Genomic DNA, 23,443 nt, shown 5'->3' on the forward strand with positions numbered 1-23,443 from the left:
TACGATTACACTGTAATGCTAAAAATTTCTTTTCTCTACCATGGATTGAGTTTGTTCTGTTTTCCTAAAGCCAAAAACTCAAAGGGTCCTGACCAAACATAAACCGCTTGTCCTTAAAAAATAGGAACGTTTTTTTATATATTTGATTAAATATTCTTGTACTAGATTACTTACCATACCGCTCTCATTTAGTTGTAAGTTTACGCCTGAATTCCTAAATTTTACGCTGAATTATAGAACGTAAAGTCCATTGTGATTTACTAAAATAACTTGTTAAGAACTGTATGAGTGCTTCGGTCACTTACTTAGCAGAACTAAAGTGATGAGCATCTCCTCTCCTTTAATAAACTTCCTTTATTGTTGGTTTTATCTACACCAACAAACTAATTGGTTGTTTTTACGTTTATTTTTGGCTTGGGAAAACAATTATAACAATATCAACTCTAAATATTAACCCTCCTTCCCGTGGGGTGTAATGTTAAGCCACTAACATCTGCCTGGAATGAATATAGGAGTTCCTCCTGTCATCCTATTGGAAACCCCGCAAATCTGTTCAGGCCCAATTGTTCACTAGCAAATTTTTTTTAATAAATTGTTGCAGGAAAATTAACAAATTTTGTGGTTGTTGTTTTGCCAAAAGTTGTTGTTTCTCTAAATTAGTTTTACTTTTGTACGGAAAACAGAAGCGGTTACATAATATTTTGTATATATAATTTTTTATATATTTTTAATAATTTTTTATAGTTTTTGTTTTATTTTAAATTTTTTTTTATTTGTTCACATTTTTTTGTATAATTTTTTCATTTGTTCACATTTTTTGTGATTTTTTTTTTGTTTGTTTTTATAATTATTATATTTTTTTATTGTTTCCATTTCTATACAATTTATATACATACATTTTTTTTAAACAATTTTATATATATATTTTTTTTAATATTTTTCTATATATATTTTTTTTAAATATTTATATATATATATTTCTTTTTTAAATATTTTTATATATAATTTTTTTTTTAATATTTTTATATATGCTTGTTTAAATTTTTTAATTTTTTGATTAATATTTTATAGTTTTAATTTTTTAGTTTTTTTAATAATTTTTTTATGTTTTTCAATGTTTTTTTTAAACGTTTTGTTATTTTTATATACTTCATACTTTTTTTGTTTGTTATATTTTTTAATTTTTTATATAGTTCTTAAACATTTTATTTATTTTGTTAAACATTTTTTCACTTAAAATTAAATTTAAATTTAAATTTTTTTATTTATTTTTTTTAATATATTTTTTTAGTTTATTTATTTTTAACTTATTTTATTTTTATAATTTTTTACATTTATTTTTTTAGTTTATTCGTTTTTAATTTATTGTTGTATTAAATTTTTTTATTTTATTTTTTTAATTTTTTTTATTTTATTTTTTTAATTTTTTTTAATGTTTGTTTATATATATTGTAAATATTTTGTTTGTTTAACTTTTTATGTTTAATAATTAACTTTTTTTAATTTATGTTTTTTAAATAATTGTTATACCCTCCACCATAGGATGGGGGTATACTAATTTCGTCATTCTGTTTGTAACACCTCGTTTAAATCGGTCCATGTTTTGATATAGCTGCCATATAAACCGATCTGGGGTCTTGACTTCTTGAACCTCTAGAGGGCGCAATTCTCGTCCGATTTGAATGACATTGTGTACGTGGTGTTTTGGTATCAATTCCAACAACTGTGCCATGTACGATTCAAATCAGTTCATAATCTGGTATAGCTGTCACATAAACCGATCTTCGATCTTGACTTCTTAAGCCAAAGCCAATAGAGAGCGCAATTCTCATCCGATTTGGCTGAAATTTTGCATGAGGTGTTTTGTTATGAGTTCCAATAACTGTGCTAAGTGTGGTGCAAATCGATAAATAACCTGATATAGCTGCCATATAAACCGATCTGGGATCTTGATTTTTTTAGCCTCTAGAGGGCGCAATTCTCATTCGATTTGGCAGAAATTTTGTACAACGGCTTCTCTCGTGATCTTCAACATACGCGTTTAATATGGTCTGAATCGATCAATAGCTTAATACAGCTCCCATATAAACCTAACTCCCGATTTTGCTTTTTGAGCCCCTACAAGGCGCAATTCTTATCCAAATGAACTGAAATATTACACAATGACTTCTACAATGTTCAGCATACATTTATCGTCCGAATCGGATTATAACTTGATATAGCTCCAATAGCATAACAGTTCTTATTCAATATTCTTTGTTTGCCTAAAAAGAGATACCGCGACTAGAACTCGACAAATGCGATCCATGGTGGAGGGTATATAAGATTCGGCCCGGCCGAACTTAGCACGCTCTTACTTGTTTTTTTTTTTATATTTTTTGATCTTTTTTTATTGTTTTTCAGTTTTTTTCATTATTTTTTAATGGTTTATTTTTTTAAATATTTTTTTTAATTAAAATTTAGTATACTTTTAAATTTCAAAAAAATGTTTTAATATGCTTTAAATTATAAATACATGAATGAAATTTAATTGATATCAGAAACTGAATAAAGTGTCAGGTATTTATTTTTGAAGCTTGTCACTATGTTTATACTGGAAGTAAAATCTTACTTTTAGTCAAAAAAAGTGAACTTATCGCCATAATTTTTTTACAATATAGGAACCATCATACGCTACCTGCTATTGAAACGGGGTTTCCAAATGTCACTTTCAACAATTTTAAAAACCTTTTTTATGGCCCAATTTTCACTAAAACATGACATTATTTGACAACAAGAATTTTATTCTACTACGTTCATTCGCCCCATTACCATACCTCTTTCGCAGCTCGAGCTGGACTTTTGTTTAAGCTGCTCAATTTTTAGGTATGTTTCTATCCATTTGAAGTTAATGAATTGAATAGCAATACAAAATTGTCTTATGGGTTCAATCCCAGTGAATAAGTGTATGAATGAAACTTAATTGTCCTTTGGTTATTATTGTTTTTCTTTTTGTTTTTACTTTTCGTAATTAATCATTTAGATGTTTTGTCATAATTTAAAAGTGATGTAAAAAGGCTGCATTAATTATCAAATTTCAAACTTTACGATGTTGTCTGCTTTTAAATGCCTGTCCAGTTTGAATGAATAGTGGTCATTAGCGAATAATGTCCAATGGTGATTAGTTTGAATCAAAGGCAAATAGATATATTGATTTTTTAAATTATTTAATAATTGTAAACATAATTAAGGGGAGTTAATAAGTTAATAACAATTTGTTAACATCATTAATGGGCATTAATAAGTTAATAATATTTTGTAAACTTATAAAGAAAACTTATCTTATAAAACATTTATTGCAATGCCATCAAAACCTGTCAATCTTTTTCTCTAGGTTTTTTATTTTTGAAGAAATTTCAAAGGCACTCACGTTTTCTACGTTGTTTTTTTCCTTAATTGTTTTAAAAGAAATTTGTCATTAAGGGAGAAGAAAGGTTACTGGTCTGTGTTCAATATATTTATATATTGTATGTTAGTATGTACAAGTATAGAATGAACCTTAACAAACTGTATAAACACCAAACCAGATCCTCATTTTATCAGCATAAAATTAACATTCATAGTATATGTATACTTTTTTTTTGTTCTGTTCTGTTCTCATACTGATGACTGGTTGACTGAATGTCCACAATTCTTTATTTATTTTCATTGTTTCAAAAAATCACAAATTCGTGAAAAACATGTCATTGGCTTAAACTTTTTCGATCACTCCATTATATGGTGTCCACCATTGAAAGTAATAAGAGCTTAAACCAGACTTGACAAAAAATTTTAAAAGAATTCGATTTTTCGCATTTTCTACGGAGGGTAAAACTGATAATAAATCAATGCTGCATTCGTTGATAAATTGCTAGAAATTAAATTTAAATTAATTTAAAGCTGACTTTAATTTATATCGTGAATTATGTTAAAACAATGTCAAACACTTTCGGTCATACAACATTTCATAGGTATGAACCGTTATTCGATATTCAATAATAACTTGCATATGGTAGATCCCCTTGCAAATTGCAACTCCTTTAAATTATGGCTGCTTTTTAGTTCGTTTGCAATACTTTGATACATTGATCTAATTTAGGTTAGTCTGGCATTCGATACACATTCGACATTTTCGGCCATTGTGATACCACAGTAACAGAAGAAACAAAATGTGTTCTAATTCCTACCGTTGAACCATCCTGATTGCTTTAAAAAATCCAACACTTTTAGGATATTCACATCTCTTTCCGCTTGCCAATGTGCGGGATGCCCACAGAGCCGTTGTATAGTCTCCTTTCCTCGGTGTCCTTATAGCTTCTCCAGAGTTGTTGCTTGCAACCTTAGATCCCTGTAGAGAATCTGAGAGGCAGTCACCATTGCATACTGATTGTTATCTATTTTGGAGTTAAGAAGTCATATGGCGAATTGCTGGACTTGCATATTTTTTCTAGTTTGAAAAGTAGCATTTCATGACTAAAAGTGTCGAAAGTCTTCGAATAATCAAACCGTATCAGGAATGCCATATGATCTTCATCTAGCTCCGTAGGAATGTCCACCGATACAACAAGCCGCGCAATAAGGCATCCGTGTTTTGGACGAAAACCAGATTGGCTGTCTCTTAAGAGATTATTGAGAGATACTTGATACTCGCTATTGCATACTGATTGTTGTCTAGTTTGGAGGTAAGAAGTCATATGGCGAATTGCTGGACTTGGAATTTTTAAGATTTTATCTAGTTTGAAAAGTAGCATTTCATGAATTACAGTTACGAAAGTCTTCGAATAACCCAACCGTATCAGGAATGCCATATGATTATAAGGAAGTATCTCTAGCACTTTTGAGAGAAAATGCAATATAGCAATGGGTCTATATTCATTTACATCCTTTGGAACTGGGATGATCTTAGCATATTTTCAGCAAGAAGGAAATGTTGTTGGTCGTTACCACCGACTTAAAAAGGCTTGTTATATGGGGAAGTAAAGTAGGGAGTATGTTTCATATGAACTTGGATCCACCCCATCTAGCCCAATATAGGTCAAGGTGATTCCATTCAGAGCCCTTACAAATTCTTTCGTATTAGTTGAATTCAAACGAACCTCTTCGAATTGTTCAGAGATCTCAGTATAATAATTTAAGGCGTAAATTAAGGGTGGCAACTCAACTATAGTTGCGTTGCCAGATGATAAAATCATGAAATAACAAGTAAGAGCATGCTAAGTTCGGCCGGACCGAATCTTATATACCCTCCACCATGGATCGAGGTTATTCCATTTAGAGCCCTTAAAACTTCTTACGTATAGAAGCAGTTGAATTCAAACGAGCCCCCTTCGTATTGTTCAGAGATCTCAGTATAATAACTTAAGGGGTTATGGATGGCAACTCAAGTTAGTTGCGTTGCCAGATGATAAAATCATGAAATAACCAGTAAGAGCGTGCTAAGTTCGGCCGGGCCGAATCTTATGTAACCTCCATTATGGATCACATTTGTCGAGTTCCTTGCGCGTTATCTCTTTTTAGACAAACGAAGAATAATTGTTATGCTATTGGTGCTATATTAAACTATAGTCTGAATTGCGCATTGAATTAATTCAATGTTGAAGACCGTAGTAGAAGTCATTGGGTAATATTTCAGTCCATTCGGATAAGAATTGCGCCTTGTAGAGTGTCAAGAAGAATAATCGGATGATCGCTATACAACGGAGCTGTATCAGACCATAGATTGATTTAGACCACATTAGACATATATGTTGAAGGTCACGGGAGAAGCCGTTGAACCAAATTTCAGCCAAATCGGATAAGAATTGCGCCATCTGGAGGCTTAAGAAGTCAAAATCCTGGAACGTTTTATATGGCACCTATGTCAGCTTTTGTACCGATTTGAACCATACTAAGCACACTTTTTGGAAGACAAAGCAAAACACTTCATGCACAATTTCAGCCAAATCGGATAAGAACTGCACCCCCTAGTGGCTCAAGAAGTCAAGATCAAAGATCTGTATATAGGGCAGCTATATCAGGTTAAAGACCGATTTGAACAATACCTAGCACAGTTGTTGGAAGATTGGTTTATATGGCAGTTGTATCACTCACTTGTTGGAAGTTATAACAAAACACTTCATGAAAAACTTCAGCCAAATCAGATTTGAATTGCGCCCTCTAGTGGCTCAAGAAGTCAAAATCCCGGATCGGTTTATATGGCAGTTTATATCAGTTTATGTATCGATCTCTTGTTAAAAGTCATAAAAACCCCTTCGTGCAAAATTCAGCCAAATCGGATAAGAATTTCGCCCTCTAGTGGCTCAAGAAGTAAGATCCAAGATCGGTTTGTATGGCAGCTATATCAAAACATCTACCAATATGGCCCAGTTACAATCCCAACTGACCCAAACTGATAAGTATTTGAGCAAAATTTCAAGCGCCAAGCTTTACGCCTTCGAAAGATAGCATGCTTCCGACAGACGGACGGACATGGCTTGATGGACTTAAAATGTCACGACAATCAAGAATATATATCTTTGTGGGGCCTCAGACGAATATTTCGAGGTGTTACATCCTATGATGGAGGGTAAAAAATTGGTATAAAATTTGAAAGTTGGAAACATGGGAGCTTTGTCAGTTTATATGCTGATTTGGCACAGTTGTTGAAAGTCATAAACAAACACCGCATGCAAAATTTAGGCAAAATTGGACAAAAATTGCGGCTTGTAAGGACTCAAGTAGTTAAATCGGCAGATCGGTTTATACGGACAAAAAATGTGGCCTGTATGGGCTCAAGTAGTCAAATCAGGAGATCGAGAGCTATATCAGGTTATGAACCGTCCGTCCGTCTGTCGAAATCACGGTGGCGGTCGAACGCGTAAAGTTACCCGCTTGAAATTTTGCACAGATACTTAATATTGATGTAGGTCGTTGGGGATTGGGTCGTTGGGGATTGTAAATGGGCCATATCGGTTCAGATTTGGATATAGCTCCCATATAGACCGATCTCCCGATTTGACACCTTGAGCTCCTAAAAGCCGTAAATTTTGTCAGATTTGGCATTTTGCATGTAGTGTTGTGGTATGACTTCCAACATCTGTATGGTCGAAATCGGTCTATAACCTGGTATAGATCCCATATAAACCGATCTCCCAATTTGACTTCTTTAGCCCCTGGAAGCCACAATTTTCATCCGATTTGGCTGAAATTTTGTGTTCTCTTTTAACTTCCAACAACTGTGCTTAGTACGGTCTAACTCGGTCTATAACCTGATATAGCTACCATATAAACCGATCTCCCGATTTGACTTCTTGAGCACCTAGAAGCCGCAATTTTCATACGATTTGGCTGAAATTTTGTACATAGCATTCTGATTTGACATTTAACAACTGTGTTGAGTACGGTCTAAATCTCTCTATAAGTTCTTGAGTTCTTGAGCCCCTGAAAGTCACAATTTTAATCCGATTTGGACAAAATTTTGCACATGGTATTCTCTTATAACTCTCTAACTGTGTTAAGTGCGGTCCAAATCAGTCTATAATCTGGTATATCTCCCATATAAACTGGTCTCTCGATTATCCTTGTTCGTTTCCTAGAAGCTTTAATTTAAATGTATGCCCTTTAACTAAACTTTTTGTGTATAAATTTTTAGCAGAATCCATGGTGGTGGGTTCCAAGATTCGTTCCGGTCGATCTAAGCATGCTTTTACTTGTTCTTTTCATCGGGCTTTGGTTTTCCTGGTTTGCGTGTACCACCGTGTTTGCCTTTAAAAGACTTCTTTGTTGGAGCTTCTTCAACCATTCTGAAAACAAGACCTAGCCAACGCAACCGTTGTTTTTTTTGGTGCGTGTAACTATGCTATCCTCGTCATACAGCTCATACAGCTCGTGGTTCATACGGCGCCTATATTCTCCATATATATTTTACGAAAATACTCCTAGCACTGCCTTATCTGCTTTCACAAGTACCCATGCATCAGAACCATCGTTGTATAGATTTAATATTTCATATTCCAGGAAAGATAATCTGTCATCAACTGAGTGGAAGAAATACAGTTAGTAGTTGATAGGTGTTAATCTAACAAATCAAAATCAATATTACTGAAGCTGCGATAGGTAAATGTTTCATCTGCAGGTTTAGTCATCCTATTTTCAACAACACCTGAAGATGATATCTACACCAATACTGCATTATTTTTATTACATTTTTTATTTATTATGTGCCTATTTTGTATACTTTATCAATTTTACTTATTCATTATGTATTCCTTGTTTTTTTTTACAGAGAACTTCAAGACGGTTCATTAAAAGAAAATAATTTAATGGATGGCTCGAAAATTATTCTCATACCAAATGTTGAAACTGGTTTACTGGTAAGTAAATTTTTTTAATACGCAAAATATAAACAAAATTTAAGGAAGTAATTGTGAATTTGATCTTAAGGGATTTAAGGAGTATTAACTTTATTGTTTCCTTAATTACTTTTGAATGTTCAATTTGACAAATAGCTGTTGAATTTATGTGTATGAATTTCCAATAAAGTATTCATCGAAATCATTTGTCACATGTCTTATTGTTAAAAGGTCATATAAATTAAACTTCTATTGGAAATAATTCTTTATTTTATTATGAACTTGATTCAAGCAATTCTATAAAGAGAGCGGCGCTTTTGGAAGAAATATGTGTAACGATTAAAGGGAAACTTTTCTTTTGTCTACGGCACAATTTTATACTGATATACCATTTAAGGCTGACAGAAAATAGACAACAAATCCACAAAGAAACTATGCATTTTCCCCATTGGGCTAAAACTTGCTCAGCAATATTCACTAAAACAATTGCAAGAGTTCAGGATGGGTACATTCTTATATGAATTGCAAAGTAGAGTTGTATCAGTATACCAGCTTAATAAATAGGTTTTTATTTCTTAATCCCTAAATATTTAATCTATATCCCGAATTATATTTAATTTAATAAATCGACGATAACAACTATTTTGGAATTTACTTGTCGTTGACCAACGATTGTTTAAAGGAACGCTACCAAACGGTTACTATCTATACCGATTTTAGTAAAGCATTTGATAAAGTCAACCACAACCTTCTGTCAAAAAAAATTGACCTTTTTGGTTTCAGTCCCTCTTTGCTAAAGTGAATCAGATCACATCTGACTGGACGTACTCAAAGAGTTAAATTTCGTACTGCAGTTTCCAAATCAAGTGTTGTCTCTTCAGGTCTTCCACAGGGTAGTCATCTTGGTCCTGTGCTGTTTTGTTTGTTCATAAAGGATCTTCCTTTTACTTTAAAGCACTCGAATGTTTTGAGGTATGCAGATGAAGTAAAGATCTTCAGATCGATGATAGACTCTAATGAACAGTGTTATCTTCAGTATGACCTTGATACTCTTTATGAATGTTGCAATCAGAAATTTATGGAACTTAATATTTCCAAATGCAAACACATATCATTTTCAAGAATAACCTCTCTTAAAACTAGCTACTTTTTGGATTCCAATCAGTTTGAAGTCGTAGTCGTAGTAGCTTTGAAGACCTTGGATTGCTTCTAGACCAGCACTTAAACTTCAGTCAACATATCTCTATGGTTGTAAACAAAGCACGTGGTGCTCTTGGCTTCATGAAACGCTGGAGAAGAAGTTCTAATGATTTCTCCCTGACGAAAAACTTATATACTTCGCTAGACAGAAGTATTCTTGAGTACGGTTCAGTGGGATCCGTACTACAATATTCATTCTGATTTGATAGAATCGGTTCAAGTGGTATGGGATCCGTACTACAATATTCATTCTGATTTGATAGAAAACAATTTCTCCGTCGAAATAGGTGGGACAGAAGTTCATACCGATTAAATCTTATAAAGTTTTCTACATTAAAAAGTCGTAGAATCATGCTAAACATTACGCTTTTGACTGAATTAATTCATGGTCAAATAGATTCTTGCTTTCTTTTAAGTCGAATTTTCTTTAACGTTCCTATCAGACATATCAGATATTTTGATCTTTTTAAAATGTCTTATATGAATGTCAATAATGATCCCTTTCGGCACATATGCTATCAATTTAGTTAACTGAAAGATATAATAAATCTATATGAAAATCGAGAAAATTTAAAAAGGAAAATTATATTATTTTTAAATTCTTAGTTTAATACATTTGTATATATATTGCTATTAGTCTGTAAGGATATTTATTATATTATACTCGTATTGACTTCTTAAAGAAACGTTTGTTTTTTAATTTTTTTTTTTAATTTTTTAAGAACTACTATTTCTTTAGATGGATTTTCCTTCTAAGTACATATAATAACCATTAAACACTTCAAAAAACTGTTAAATATTTACAAAAATGGAAGGATTTTAAAAAATAACACAATAATAAATTATTTCTCGTGTATGAGTTCTGGTTCTCTACTTTATAAAAGTACCAAATTTTATCTGCAACTCCAAAGACAAAGCATCTCAACTCATTTTCTGATGGGTCATCATTTTTCTCAAGTGTTGGTTGGCCTATAGTAATAATGGTATATCATTTTTCTTAATATCATCCAAGAAATCTTGTCTCGCTTATTATCCTCCTCAAACTACATTGCTGTTTGCATGCGTTGCATTCTTTTACTCGCCTTCATTTGTTTTAATTGTGTTATTGTTTTCTCTGGCAAAATCTGCAAAGCAATTCTGACATAATATTGCTGTTTACTGTCCATTTAGGGCATTTCAGCTGTCTGTTTGGGTTACTGTTAATATTATTCTTTTTTAGCTGTTTTTTCTCTTATTCTCTGTGTCATCCGTTTAATATCTTTGTTATTTTTTTTTTGCATTTTTTTTTGTTTTTACTGAAAATCAGATGTTGAAAGTGTGCCTGCTGTTCTTCTGTGTGTCTTCTGAAATGAAAACGTTTTATATAAAATGAAATGTCATTTTTTAATGATTGCTGCTTGAAAGTGCTACCATGAGAGCAGCAGATGTGAAAAATACAGTTATCAAGTGTCAGAGTTTTTATTCAATAAAAAAAGTGCCCATACTTATAATTATCGAGTTAGTTAAGATCTTATAGCAAATTTTGTATTAAATTTTCCAAATTTCTAATTCAATTCAAGTTTCCCATTGAATTGAATTCGAGAACTTATAAGACAACTTTGAAAATTCTTGTGAATATTCACGTCCAATATTTGAAGCAAGTCTTCACAGAAATAAGAACCTAAAATCTCTCTTTGCTTGCCAGTGCGGAACTCGCACTCAAAATTTGCTGCATTATTTCCTCTTGCGGACTTCATCACAATTTCTGCAGAAATGATAACTGCTTAAACTTTTAGTCCTTTTAGTCCACATGCCTTAGTCATCAGCATGTCTTTCAATCAGACAGCAACCTATCATGGTGGAAATTAATTGAATCTTCTGGTTTAGCCAACAACAGCCAAGTTCAGAGTGGGGCTGAGTAATGAACAGTAGTTGGACTTATGAAACGGCGTCCACCATACCATAACACCATATACATATCATTATAGACCTGACATCTGCAGAATACAGTCAATGCATGGCACGTGGTTCAAATCCTTCAACTTTTGCCAATGGCCTTATGCATACAGCATACGCGACCACTTTTACTCCTTTTTCTTCCAGAGACAATAATATATTATTAATGGCTATATTCCAATATGTAGCCAGTAGAGGAAACAGTACTCCTTCTTGAAGAGTTCCTCTGCTGACCCATCTTTTTAGATCCACAGATTCCAAGCCTGCCGTAATGCATCATTTAGTAAGTTAGTTATTTATAAACTTTCGTACGGTAGATGATTGACGTCGGTTTTGCACTATTGAAAGCACCTTCAATGTCAAGAAATGCTACCATTTTATATTCTTTGACAGCGAGAGAACCCTTTCAGTGGAATTGCCTTTACTATATGCATGTTCGCTCCGCGACAGGCGATCTCTAGGGATCTTTGTCCTAAGATATATTTCTATCAACCTCTCAAGAGTCTTCAGCATAATGGATGACAGACTAATAGGTCGAAAATCTTAAGCCTTCGTGTGGTAGGGTTTTCCTGCTTTCGGAATGAAAATGACCTTCGTGTCCCTCGATCCCACAGGTATATATGACATTTTGATACTTTCTTACTTTACTTTAATTGGCTATGACAGAATATTTGTTCCACTAGCCGAACGTAGAATAGCGTCCCAAGCGCCTCGATCTTCTGCGCTCATTCTAAAATCTCTGACACCAAGTTTCGAGGTGTCTCCCACAACTTGATCTTTCCATCGGGTTTTTGGTTTTCCCGGTTTGCGTGTACCACCGTGTTTGCCTTCAAAAGACTTTGCTGGAGCTTCTTCGTCCATTTTGACAACATGACCTAGTCAACGCAGCCGTTGTGTTTTGATGCGTGTAACTATGCTATCGTCGTCATACAGCTCGTGGTTCATACGTCGCCTATATTCTCCGTTAACGCAAACTGGTCCATATATTTTACGAAGAATCTTTCTCTCAAATACTCCAAGCACTGCCTCATCTACTTTCACAAGTACCCATGCTTCAGAACCATAGTGTAAGACATTTTGATACGAGTAGGGTATATCTCCCTAAGCCAGGGAACCAGTCTATCAGACACAGCTTGTAATTCAACCGGTGATACATCATCAGGGCCTGGCGACTTAAAGGAGTCGAAACTTCTTATCGCCCAAAAGATTTTCGGCTCAGACACAATTTTCCTAATGGCCTCCGGGGAATGCATATCAGTGACAACCTCTTCTGGCGCCACGAGTAGTTCTAGTGTTTCCTCACAAACATTGTCCATATATTCTCTGACTTCTGAATATACCCCACCGTAATAGGTCTCGAGTTCTTGTTCCTTATTTAGTCTAAATTTTTTCCCAAATCTTTAAGTAAATTTAAACACAACATCCCGAATTGTCTTGCTATTGCTTATTTTGATTTTTTTTTCTGGATGTAATATTTGATTATTTATAATTTTCTTGTTATTTGTTTTATTTTAGATTTTTTTGGTTTTTGTTTTTTTTTATTGGATTATTTGGTTTTTGCTGTTTTTTTATTTTTTTTTTTTGTTTTGGACTTTTTTTTTGGAAAAAATCACGAACAAAGCATTTTATGCCTTAGTCCGGCCTGCGTCGTTTCCAGAGTAATTCGCTTGAAACACATAACTTTGCCACACGAACTTGTTTGCATTGTTCTCAGCATTTTAGAGAATGTGAGAGGTGGTGGCATTACTTCTTATTTTAGCTTAGTCTCCGGGTAAATTCTTTGTTCAGAAATACACTTTTTTGACTGGTGGATTTTTATTTTAGATCGAATTAATTACATAGGATTTGGGTGATGATGGAGGGAATTTCCCAAAAAAAATTAAATAAAAATAATATATAGACACATGCATAGACAGGTCTAGATTGAAGGTCATTTTTTGATTTATCAATAAATTATCTAAACAAATTATACTTTATTTCAAGAATATTTGCAATTATATGGGGTTGCCCAAAAAGTAATTGCGGATTTTTTAAAAGAAAGTAAATGCATTTTTAATAAAACTTAGAATGAACTTTAATCAAATATACTTTTTTTACACTTTTTTCTAAAGCAAGCTAAAAGTAACAGCTGATAACTGACAGAAGAAAGAATGCAATTACAGAGTCACAAGCTGTGAAAAAATTTTTCAACGCCGACTATATGAAAAATCCGCAATTACTTTTTGGGCAACCCAATATTTAAATTGTTGACTGAATCTGTTTATAAAATTTTTGAAGGCTATCAAATTTAAGAAGACAAATATTAAAGATGCTTTAATACTTACAATTCGCGCTATGATAAGTGAGAAGTTTATGTCCAACGCTTAAAACAGTCATTGAAGATCAAGGAGTGTAAGAAGTCCACTGCTCCGAAAATAACTGCCAGCAATATAGCAACGCAATCTATTAGACATTGAAAGATAATAGAGTAAATTAACATGCATTACCTTATGCTAAACAACAATATGTACAATATATATATCATACAAAGAGGCGGAGAAGAATGTAGTTTATTTCCTCTACTCTTTTCTAGTCTTAGTTACCCTATATTTAAAATTTTCACATACATATATCACCCAAACATAAATATTAGCAAATTCTTTGTTCCATAATTCCTTCAAAACATTTTTTTTCGCATTTTTACGTCATATAAGCGATGCATAAAAAAATTTGTTTCAATTCTATTTCGGTTATCTCCTACGCCCAAAAACTATAAACCAGAAGCAAATGTGTATAATTTACTTTCCAACCATAAAAATGTAAATATAGCAGCACATTTATACTTTTCAAATTTAATTAAAACCAAAATATGTATTTACTATTTGAAAGGGATTAAAAAAAAGAGACGCAAAAAACAACACTCACACGCAAACTAAAAATAAAATGTATAGAAAACAATAAAAACAAATCAAAACAAAGAATTTTCTTATGTTGTGTTGTATTTTTAAACTGTAAAATAACAACAAACCTCAAACTATTTTTAAAGAAATTCATTAGTACACTGTGAATGAAGAAATGCTTGAGCATATATGTATGTCCGATACTACATGATGATGGATGGTATGCATTGCATGATGATTCCTCTAAACAACTACTTGAGAATAATTTTGCTGTGTGTACTACTCCTAAACAAATGTGTAGACAAATGTCGCCACCACAGCATAACAACATCGTAGACGATTTGGTAGCAAAAGATCTTAATCTTTTGGTCCCTATGCTTAATTATAATCCCCAAGCACACGTATGAAATGTGAAAATTCATTAAATTAACCAACAAGTTTATGAATATTGCAGAAGCCTATGCTGCGGCAGATGTGACGACTCGTATACTTATCTACGAGGATCGTATGAAAAGTTTTGGGAAATACTGTTATTCAAAATACTGTTATTAGTTTAAATAAATAACAAATAAGCATTCCACATTGTTGCAGAGATTATAACTAGCATTAAGAAAACATCTCTAGCCATAATATATGCAATATAAATGATGTTTTCGCCACTTCCAAAATGTTGGATTTGAATCTCTTGGTGTCTAGCAAAACATCCAATAACACGTGCAGATAATTTGAGCTTTAGTGAATAGAACATTCTCTCCTCCCAAGTACATCTTGCATACCTTATATCTCCTGCTGTCCTCCGTCCTACAGATCGAAAAACCATATAACTTTATATGTCTGACTACTGCAGGCAAGAGTTGACTTTTTCACCACATCCAAAGTGTTGGATTTGAAGCTCTTGCTGTCTAGCAAAACACTCAATAACACATCCAGATAATTTGACCTTTCAATAGAACATTCTATCCTCCCAAGTACACCTTGCGTACCTTATATCTTGTGCTGAAAAGAAGGACTAATATTTTAGACAAATTAACGCCTAGACTATTTCTGTCAGTCTACTTCGCAGTCGTTCGAAGAGTTTACAGAAGTCCTAAAAAGTACCGGGAAGCTTTACTCTAACCCCAATAATCATTGTGCTTGGTCTTGATACAGAAGTGCTGTTTTCGAAAGAGTCTATCGATCGATATATCTTTTCTTTTTCAAATGCAGCTCTATCTTCTTCGATTAATGTTTGGTCAAATTTTTACGCACAGTCGCCCAACTGGCGAAAGAGGAAAAGTCCATAACTTTGTCTTATCTAAAAAAATAAATAAATATAAAATAAAATGATCTTCGCCTTAACAGGCAAAAAAAAAAAAGCTTAAGAAACCTGGACGATCGGAGCAGTTCGAATGTTCGAAACCATTGACACAACTTCCGAAAGATGCACAGCAACATGTGTATGGGAGTAATTTTGTTGAGTAGAAATTAAATCTGCCACTACAACATAGGCATTGGACAAAAAACAGCTAGCAGACATGGTGTGGAGCTTTTTTAGTGTAGTATTTATATCATAGAGGCGTTTTCTCAATGAATTCGATATAAGGTTTGGCCCTTGAAGCCTTGAAAGTGTCCGAAGTGGACTTTTCTTAACCAATAGATTGAAACGCGTACTATGGTTGGTGTTGTTGTATCTTCTGGTTTTACATTTCCATTGCATAGAAAAAATTCTTCGATCATTGAGCTCCTCTCGAAAGAGGATAGGAATAAATTTGTGTTTGTAATTATTTGTTTTTTTTATTCCAAATAGGCTTAAACGATTTTCTTGACATTTTCACAGATTGTGTAAGTTGGTCTTAAGGAATATACTATATGATAATTTTTTAATCGAAAGGGGAGAGGACACTCTTCCTTACCCCAAAAACACCAACCAAAATCAAAAGAGGACTGATCGGAAGCATATGGGCATCGAATAAGTTATTGAAGAGTTAAATGCGGATGTAGAGTAGAGTGGGTAGAGTTCTGCGGCTTCGTCGAAGCAACACTAGAGGCCTCTAGGCTAAGGATGATCCTATCCTCGAAACCTTTTACGATAAGACACTTTAGGTTAGGTTAGGTTGAAAAGAGGGTGCAGAAATTAATCCGCCCCATGCCACTATGGACATACACCTAAGCCAGTAATCGGCATGTTGTGCGCTCTAATTACTAAAAAAGTAACCCAATAAAAGAAAATCTAAGTTAGGAATTCCGTTCTACTTACAAAATCCTTAATAGTTTTCAATACCACTCCCCTAAGTTGGTTCATGTCTGGTATTGTATCTCCACCTAAGTGCCGGTATCTGTAAGACGCGAAAGCCGGGCAATGACAAAGGAAATGCTCCAACGTCTCATCATCTTCCCCGCATGCCCTACACATGCAATCACTTGCCGCACCGATTTTACATAAGTGAAATCTGGAACTACTAGTGGACACATATTTCCCGGGAACCTCTTCAACGAACAACGTGCGTCTGAAGATATTGTCGCTGATTGGAGGTCGTTGTCGCTGAATTGTGTTCGAGTCGGAAGTCCATTGTGCGATAAAAAGTTTCGGCTCGTCCTGGTGATGTATCACCGGTTAAAAAAATGCAGGAAAATCGTACCACACAAAGGCGAAAGATTCTAGATGATAGAAACATATCTTAGGGCAAAGATCCCTAGACATCACCTGTCTCGGCAACAGTACGGATACAGTAGGGGAGAGCTCACTTAAACCTCCCTTCACAACCTATTCGCCTACACAGAGGCTTTTCTCGCTATCAAGGAACATATAATGATAGCATTTCTTTCATTACTAGCATTTCTTGAAGGTGCTTTCAACTTCGCTCATGAAGGAGTTGGAGTTTCTAGGCAACAACACTACTGTAAGAAAATGTACTATTATCTTACATACTAAATAATGCATTACAGCAGGCTAACGGTCTGTAGTTCTAAAAAGATGGGTCAGCAGAGGAACTCCTTAAGGAGGTGTACTGTCTCCTCTACTTTGGAATATAGCCATTAACAATAAGTTATTGCCTGTGGAAGAAAAAGGGTGAAAAAGTGGTAGCGTATGCCGATGACATGGCAATTGCGGTTATGGGCAAGCTTCCCAACACTCTTCTTAAAGATATACTTTAGAAAGCTCTACGTGCGACAGCGAAGTGGGCTACCGAAAGTGGTCTAGGTGTAAATCCGTGCAAGACAAAAAAAGTTCTTTTTCAGCAGAAGAGACAAGTTACCCACAGTGGCACCTGTCCCCTTGGGAGGAGAGAATGCTCCATTTACTGAAAGCGCTCAATACCTGGGTGTTTTGGTGAACATGAAATCGAACTTCAAATCAAACATTTTGGAAAGGGCAAGAAAGGCAACCCTTGCCCTACACTCAATCAGTGTATACATTTGCGAGAAAGCCACTGGTAAAAGTTATCAAGCCTATACTACTATATGGCGTTGTAGTGTGGTGGACGGCGTTTCAAAAATGGCTTGTTTGTTTATAACATCCGCAATTGTTTAAAGATCCAAAATGCGCTTCTTGTTTAATTTAATTTGCTTTTTTCATGCAAGTAAAGTTTTCAATGAAAACACCGTTTTATGCGATTAATGTCCCAAAAATAAATGATTTTGTTTATTATTTTGTTTTGATTTGCTGTGTGTTATTGGAAATAAATTGTCATTAACATACAAAGCTCAATCTCAGATGGCGTTTTATAGTAATTAATTAAAAAAATAAATGATATACAATAAAAGTATTTAAATTTCAATTCAGTCTCAAAATCTATTAAGAATACTGCGTTAAAAAGTAGAAAACAACAACAAAAGATTAAACACAACACGGGCGATAAGCTCTTTGCCCGAGTTCACAAATTCAACTGAAGACATTAAACTCTCTTTAAAGTACGCGGATAAAGATCGGGCCCATTTCTAGCTTTCGTGAAGCACGAATTGTTTTACTTGATCTTCGTTCAATGAGTTGAAAACACTATAAGCATACACAACCGCTGGTCAGAAGCAATATGGATGCAAAACAAATTCGTCTTTACCATACTTTGAAGCCATGTTTCATGCATACCCTATGTAATAGATTACTACACAAAAGTATGTTAAAACCATATTTTTTTGTAAAATGTTTAAAGAATATTACTTTACATTATATTATAAATTCATGCATACTTTTTGAACCTTCAAAATGTGCATTAGTATGCTAGAATATTTTCGTATTGCTTCTAAAGCAGGAACAATTTTTTGCTGGGATCCGTCGATGTTCGTCAAAATTGGTTCATAATTGCATATAGCTCCCACATTGTACTTATTGGGTTGGTGTAGGGTATTATACAGTCGGCACCGCCCGACTTTTGCCCTTCCTTACTGGTTTTTGTTATAAATTCAAAATACTACGTCAATATAAATAAATAATGAATATATGAGATTTCGTAAAAATTGAAGCAGGGAGTTTAGCGTCTGGTGTTAATGGGTTAAACACCATTTTCACACTCGTTTGAAATATTTTCATGATTTTAATTATAGCTAATAACACTATGTTCTAATTTATTATTGAACTATTTTCTATTGGAAATGTTGATGATTTTTTTTTTATTAATTTTTGTGAACGCTTTAATGGATATGGGTGGTTTTGATAAGTGTCTATCACACATTTCCTAATAAAGAAGAAAAATCGAAATGACTATTACAAAAATTTTTCCAAATGTTTCTGTACCCAAAAATAGATTATTGTTCGAAATTTTGATATATTTTCAAAAGTCTACACAGATGAAGACATTTTTCATCATAAGGCCTTTTAAAATGTTTATAGCTCACAACAAATGCTGATATTTAGGCCAGAGATTGAGAAATTGACAAAAACCAATAGGCGCGACAAAAAAATTTTATATTTTGTTTTCAAATTTACGATTATTACTTTTTATTTTGATTTTCGAATATAATGTATATATATTTCTCGTATTCCAATGATTACAGCCACATGAAAAAAATGAATGTTTTTATTTATAAATTCACACGAATACGAGTGAATAATATTTATTGTTTTGATTTTGGGCATTGTGCTTTGTTTTACAATTATTAGCAAGCTTTGAGTAATTTCAAATATTTGACAAAAATATAATATTAATTTTTTTAATGATTGCAAAATTTATAGCATGCCCAATATTTGAATGTCTCTGCCTTTTATTGTGAGATGTTGGTGATGTCTCATCATCTTGGGCCTCATTGTCACCCACCGCCTCCTAGTAGTGGTGTTGTAATATTCTGTATGCCATGCCTTATATTTTGTGAATATTTATTCATTGGTTTTGTGGATTATTTGTTTTTATTGTTTATGGAATATAATTTTATATTTTTGTTAATTTTTTTATTTTATTTCATTTAATTTATATATCTGTGGCAAAGCCACACAACAAAGACGTTTGGCTGGTGTCATCGCCAAAAAATGTTTGTATACCAGCGTTTACACAAAAGACGCAAATTGCTAATTGTTTTTATATATTTTTTTTATTTATACATGTCTATTTGGAAACAATTTTTTGGGTGTTGAAGAAAATAAATAATTATTAATTTCATTTAATTCGCTTGTTAATGATCATGATAATATTTATCTGTTTGTAAAGCCTAACAACAACTGTAAGGAGTTTTGGCATGTTGACATACATGCCATGCAATAAATTGTGGTTTAAAGAAAAATCGTTTCTAGAAAAAAAAAAAATCTGTCAAACCAGGTAAAAATGAAAGCTTCTAGGAACCGAACAAGGATAATCTAGAGATCGGTCTCCATGGGAGCTACATCAAGTTATAAACCGATTTCAACCGTACTTAACACAGTTGTTGGAAGTCAAAACAGAACAGCACATGCAAAATTTTAGCCAAGTCGGACAAAATCGCGGCTTGTAATCGTTCAAGATGTCAAATCGAGAGATCGGTCTACGTGTGAGCTACATTAGGTTATAAACCGATTTCAACCGTATTCTGCACAGTTGTTGGAAATCGAAACAGAACAACACATGCAAAATTTTATCCAAATTGGACAAAAATTGCGACGACTTTCATGGGCTCAAGAAGTCCAATCAGTAGATCGGTTTAAATAGAAGCTATATTGAAATCTGCATCGATATGGCCCATTTGAAATCCACCCCAACGACCTACATCAATAAAATGTATCTGTGCAAAATTTTAAGAGGATAGCTTTATGCGTTCGACCGCTATCGTGATTTCGATAGACGGACGGACTAGATCGACTCAAAATGTTCTATCGATCGATTTGTTTAAACAGCTCACGCACGTTTTGTGTTTTGTTTTACTGTCAAACATCTTCAGTTTGATCTATAATTTAACCATGAATCGTCTTAAAAACGAGCAACGCTTGTAAATTATTGAGTTTTATCAAAATGCATGCGCTGTTAAGAAATCTCATCGCACGCCTTTTGTGTTCAGCGACGGAGCTCGTTTTTGGCTCAATGGTGGGTACGTAAATAAGCAGAATTGTCGATTTTGGAGTGAAGATCAGCCAGAAGAATTGCAAAAGCTACCTATGCATCCAGAAAAAGTCACCGTTTGGTGCGGTTTATGGGCTGGTGGCATCATTGGACCGTACTTCTTCAAAGATGATGCGAATCGTAACGTAACTGTACATGGTGAGCGCTTTGTGAGATGATATCCAACTATTTTATATTCAAAATGCAAGAGATTGTCTTGCATGAAATGTGATTTCAACAAGACGGTGCCACATGGCACACAGCACGCGTAACAATGGACGTATTGAGAGGCGAGTTTGGTGAACATTTTATTTTACGTTCGGAACCGGTCAATTGACCGCTTGGATCGTGTAGAATGTTGGAAAGTGTATGCCCAAATTGGACTAAACGGATGGACCATTTGAGGCATAGTCACTGTCCAACATTTGCCTGAAATAATCATCAAACATTATATTATATGGACCGTACCAGGGATGGAAAATACAAATTTTAAAATGGTACTAGAAAGATAATTTTTGGACCGAAAAAATACTTTTAAGTTTTGCATAAAGGTTTCAAGAATATTGGATTGCAGGTATACAAAATATATGTGTGGAAAACTTCTGCCTTACCGATTACGGATTACACTATGTGTGATGGAAATTTAAAAAAAGAAAGAGTTTTGGTTCTCAGACCAAACTTTTGTTAGTGTCATTCATATATATATTGTATATAACCCTAACCGAGCATATTTGTGAGGTATCTAGCCAAGTAGTGTCGCTATTCGACTCGCCATTCGAACTCGGCACATCGTTGGGATAAAACTTAAATCGGACTGAATTCAGTAATAAGGGAGAAGTATACCTTGTACCTTAATGGAAGCCAAAGGCGAAGGGTTTACGATATATCGGAGATATACTTATATCGGAGATAGAGGGGCGAATTTGTGTTTGGACAATGATAGTTATCCGAAAATACGCATCAGATCTTCAAAATTTAGAGTCAAGTAACTATGGGGAACGTCCCACCTTAAAACCGCCCCCAAAACGGGTGTATAGACCGATCGGTACAATATGGGCATAATGAGAGATATCTGGGATTCGAGCACGAATCTCATATAGAATTCAGAGACAAAGTATCAAGGGTCCATGTCTCTGCCAAAGCATGAGGCATCTATTTCCAAATATGAACTGATATTGGCCCCTTACAATCTCCAAGCGATCAGCATAACTCAAATTTGGCAATGGGAAGGACTTGATTCGATCGGCTAAAATGTGATTATCCCTATTTTATCGTGGCAAATTTCGCTGAGATATACTCGCCTCTTTAGACAAAAAAGTTTCGAAAACTTCCGATTTTTTTTTGAAATTTTCTTAGTGCTTGAAAAGGCACTAAATCCGTCGTGGTTGTACTACGGTACACTTCGGGTGGAAAAAGTATTGAAAAAAGTACTAAAGTACTGACTTTTCCATCCCTGGATCGTATTGTCGCTTCAAATAAAGATTTCATTGAATTTTATGAGTTTCTTTTTTTAACTTTTCTATATTTCCAAAAAAATCACCTATTATATAGCTGCCATATATTCCGATCGTTCGATTTAAGGTCATTCAGGAGGCCACCGTAGTGCAGTTGTTAGCATGTATGCCTATGACGCTAAACGAATCCTGGCGAGATCATCAGAAAAAATTTTCAGCGATGGTTTTCTCCTCCTAAGTCTGGCAACATTTGCGAGGTACTATGCCATGTAAAACTTCTCTCCATATGTCGTACTGCGGCACGCCGTTCGGACTCGACTATAAAAAGGAGGCTCCCTATCATTAGCTTAAACTTGAATCGGATAGCACTCATTGATATGATAAGTTTGCCCCTGTTCCTTAATGGAATGTAAAAAAATTGCAAATTTTCATTTCAAAGCGGAGTAAATAAAGAAGCCGGTTGAAATCCAAAGTACTGCCGTCAATAAACTTAGTTAACCCGAAACCTTTTGGGTCGACGAACGCGCATTTAAAACTGGAATATCGAAACGTTCGGTAGGACGATGGTCAATAGAAGCCTTCATTTATTGTCCGATTTCGAAGACATGAGATGTGTAAAGTTCTTCGTCGTCCGTGCGGAGTATAGTTCAGATAAACCTATAATTTTTCGTGATTTTTCGAACATATTCCAGCTCGAGATCGTATTCAATGCTTTCTATTCCAAAAATAGCATAGCAAAGAATTGATAAAAGTTAGGCAAGTGTGTGCGGTTTTTCAACACACTTTGACTGGCATAGTGGATTTTGATTTCTGATACGAAATGTATCTTCATCAACACCTTGTCAAATTAATTAAGGCGCTCTACATACCCAACGACTATTGAGTACGGTGTAGAGCACGCTTTTGTTTAGAAACAGAGCACAATAAGTCCTCTAACTCTTCTTAGCACAGTAAGAGAGAAGGAAGAACAAAGAACAAAAAACGCATCAACATTGCCAGACTCTTTTTGTTGTGCACTCCAAAATTCATCGAATGTCATTGCAAGTGCTTTTTGTGCTTAGGCCACATTGAACTACAGCACAGCGTCGGGCCGGTTCGTCTATTTATACTTTTTTTTATTTTGATATTTATAATCTTTCGTGATTTTT

At 34.1% G+C, this 23,443-nt stretch overlaps 1 protein-coding gene across 1 annotated transcript in view; it reads left to right on the plus strand.

The window, feature by feature from the left end:
* Positions 1-23,443, plus strand: part of LOC106084846 (midnolin homolog) — a 148,989-nt gene that overhangs the window by 79,945 nt on the left and 45,601 nt on the right. The window contains exon 2 of the mRNA XM_059366476.1: positions 8,282-8,369. Coding sequence (XP_059222459.1) covers positions 8,282-8,369 — 88 coding nt within the window. The remainder of the gene's footprint in view (positions 1-8,281; positions 8,370-23,443) is intronic.

Source organism: Stomoxys calcitrans, chromosome 4 (genome assembly GCF_963082655.1).
Source record: "Stomoxys calcitrans chromosome 4, idStoCalc2.1, whole genome shotgun sequence".
Classification (NCBI taxonomy): Eukaryota; Metazoa; Arthropoda; class Insecta; order Diptera; family Muscidae; genus Stomoxys; species Stomoxys calcitrans.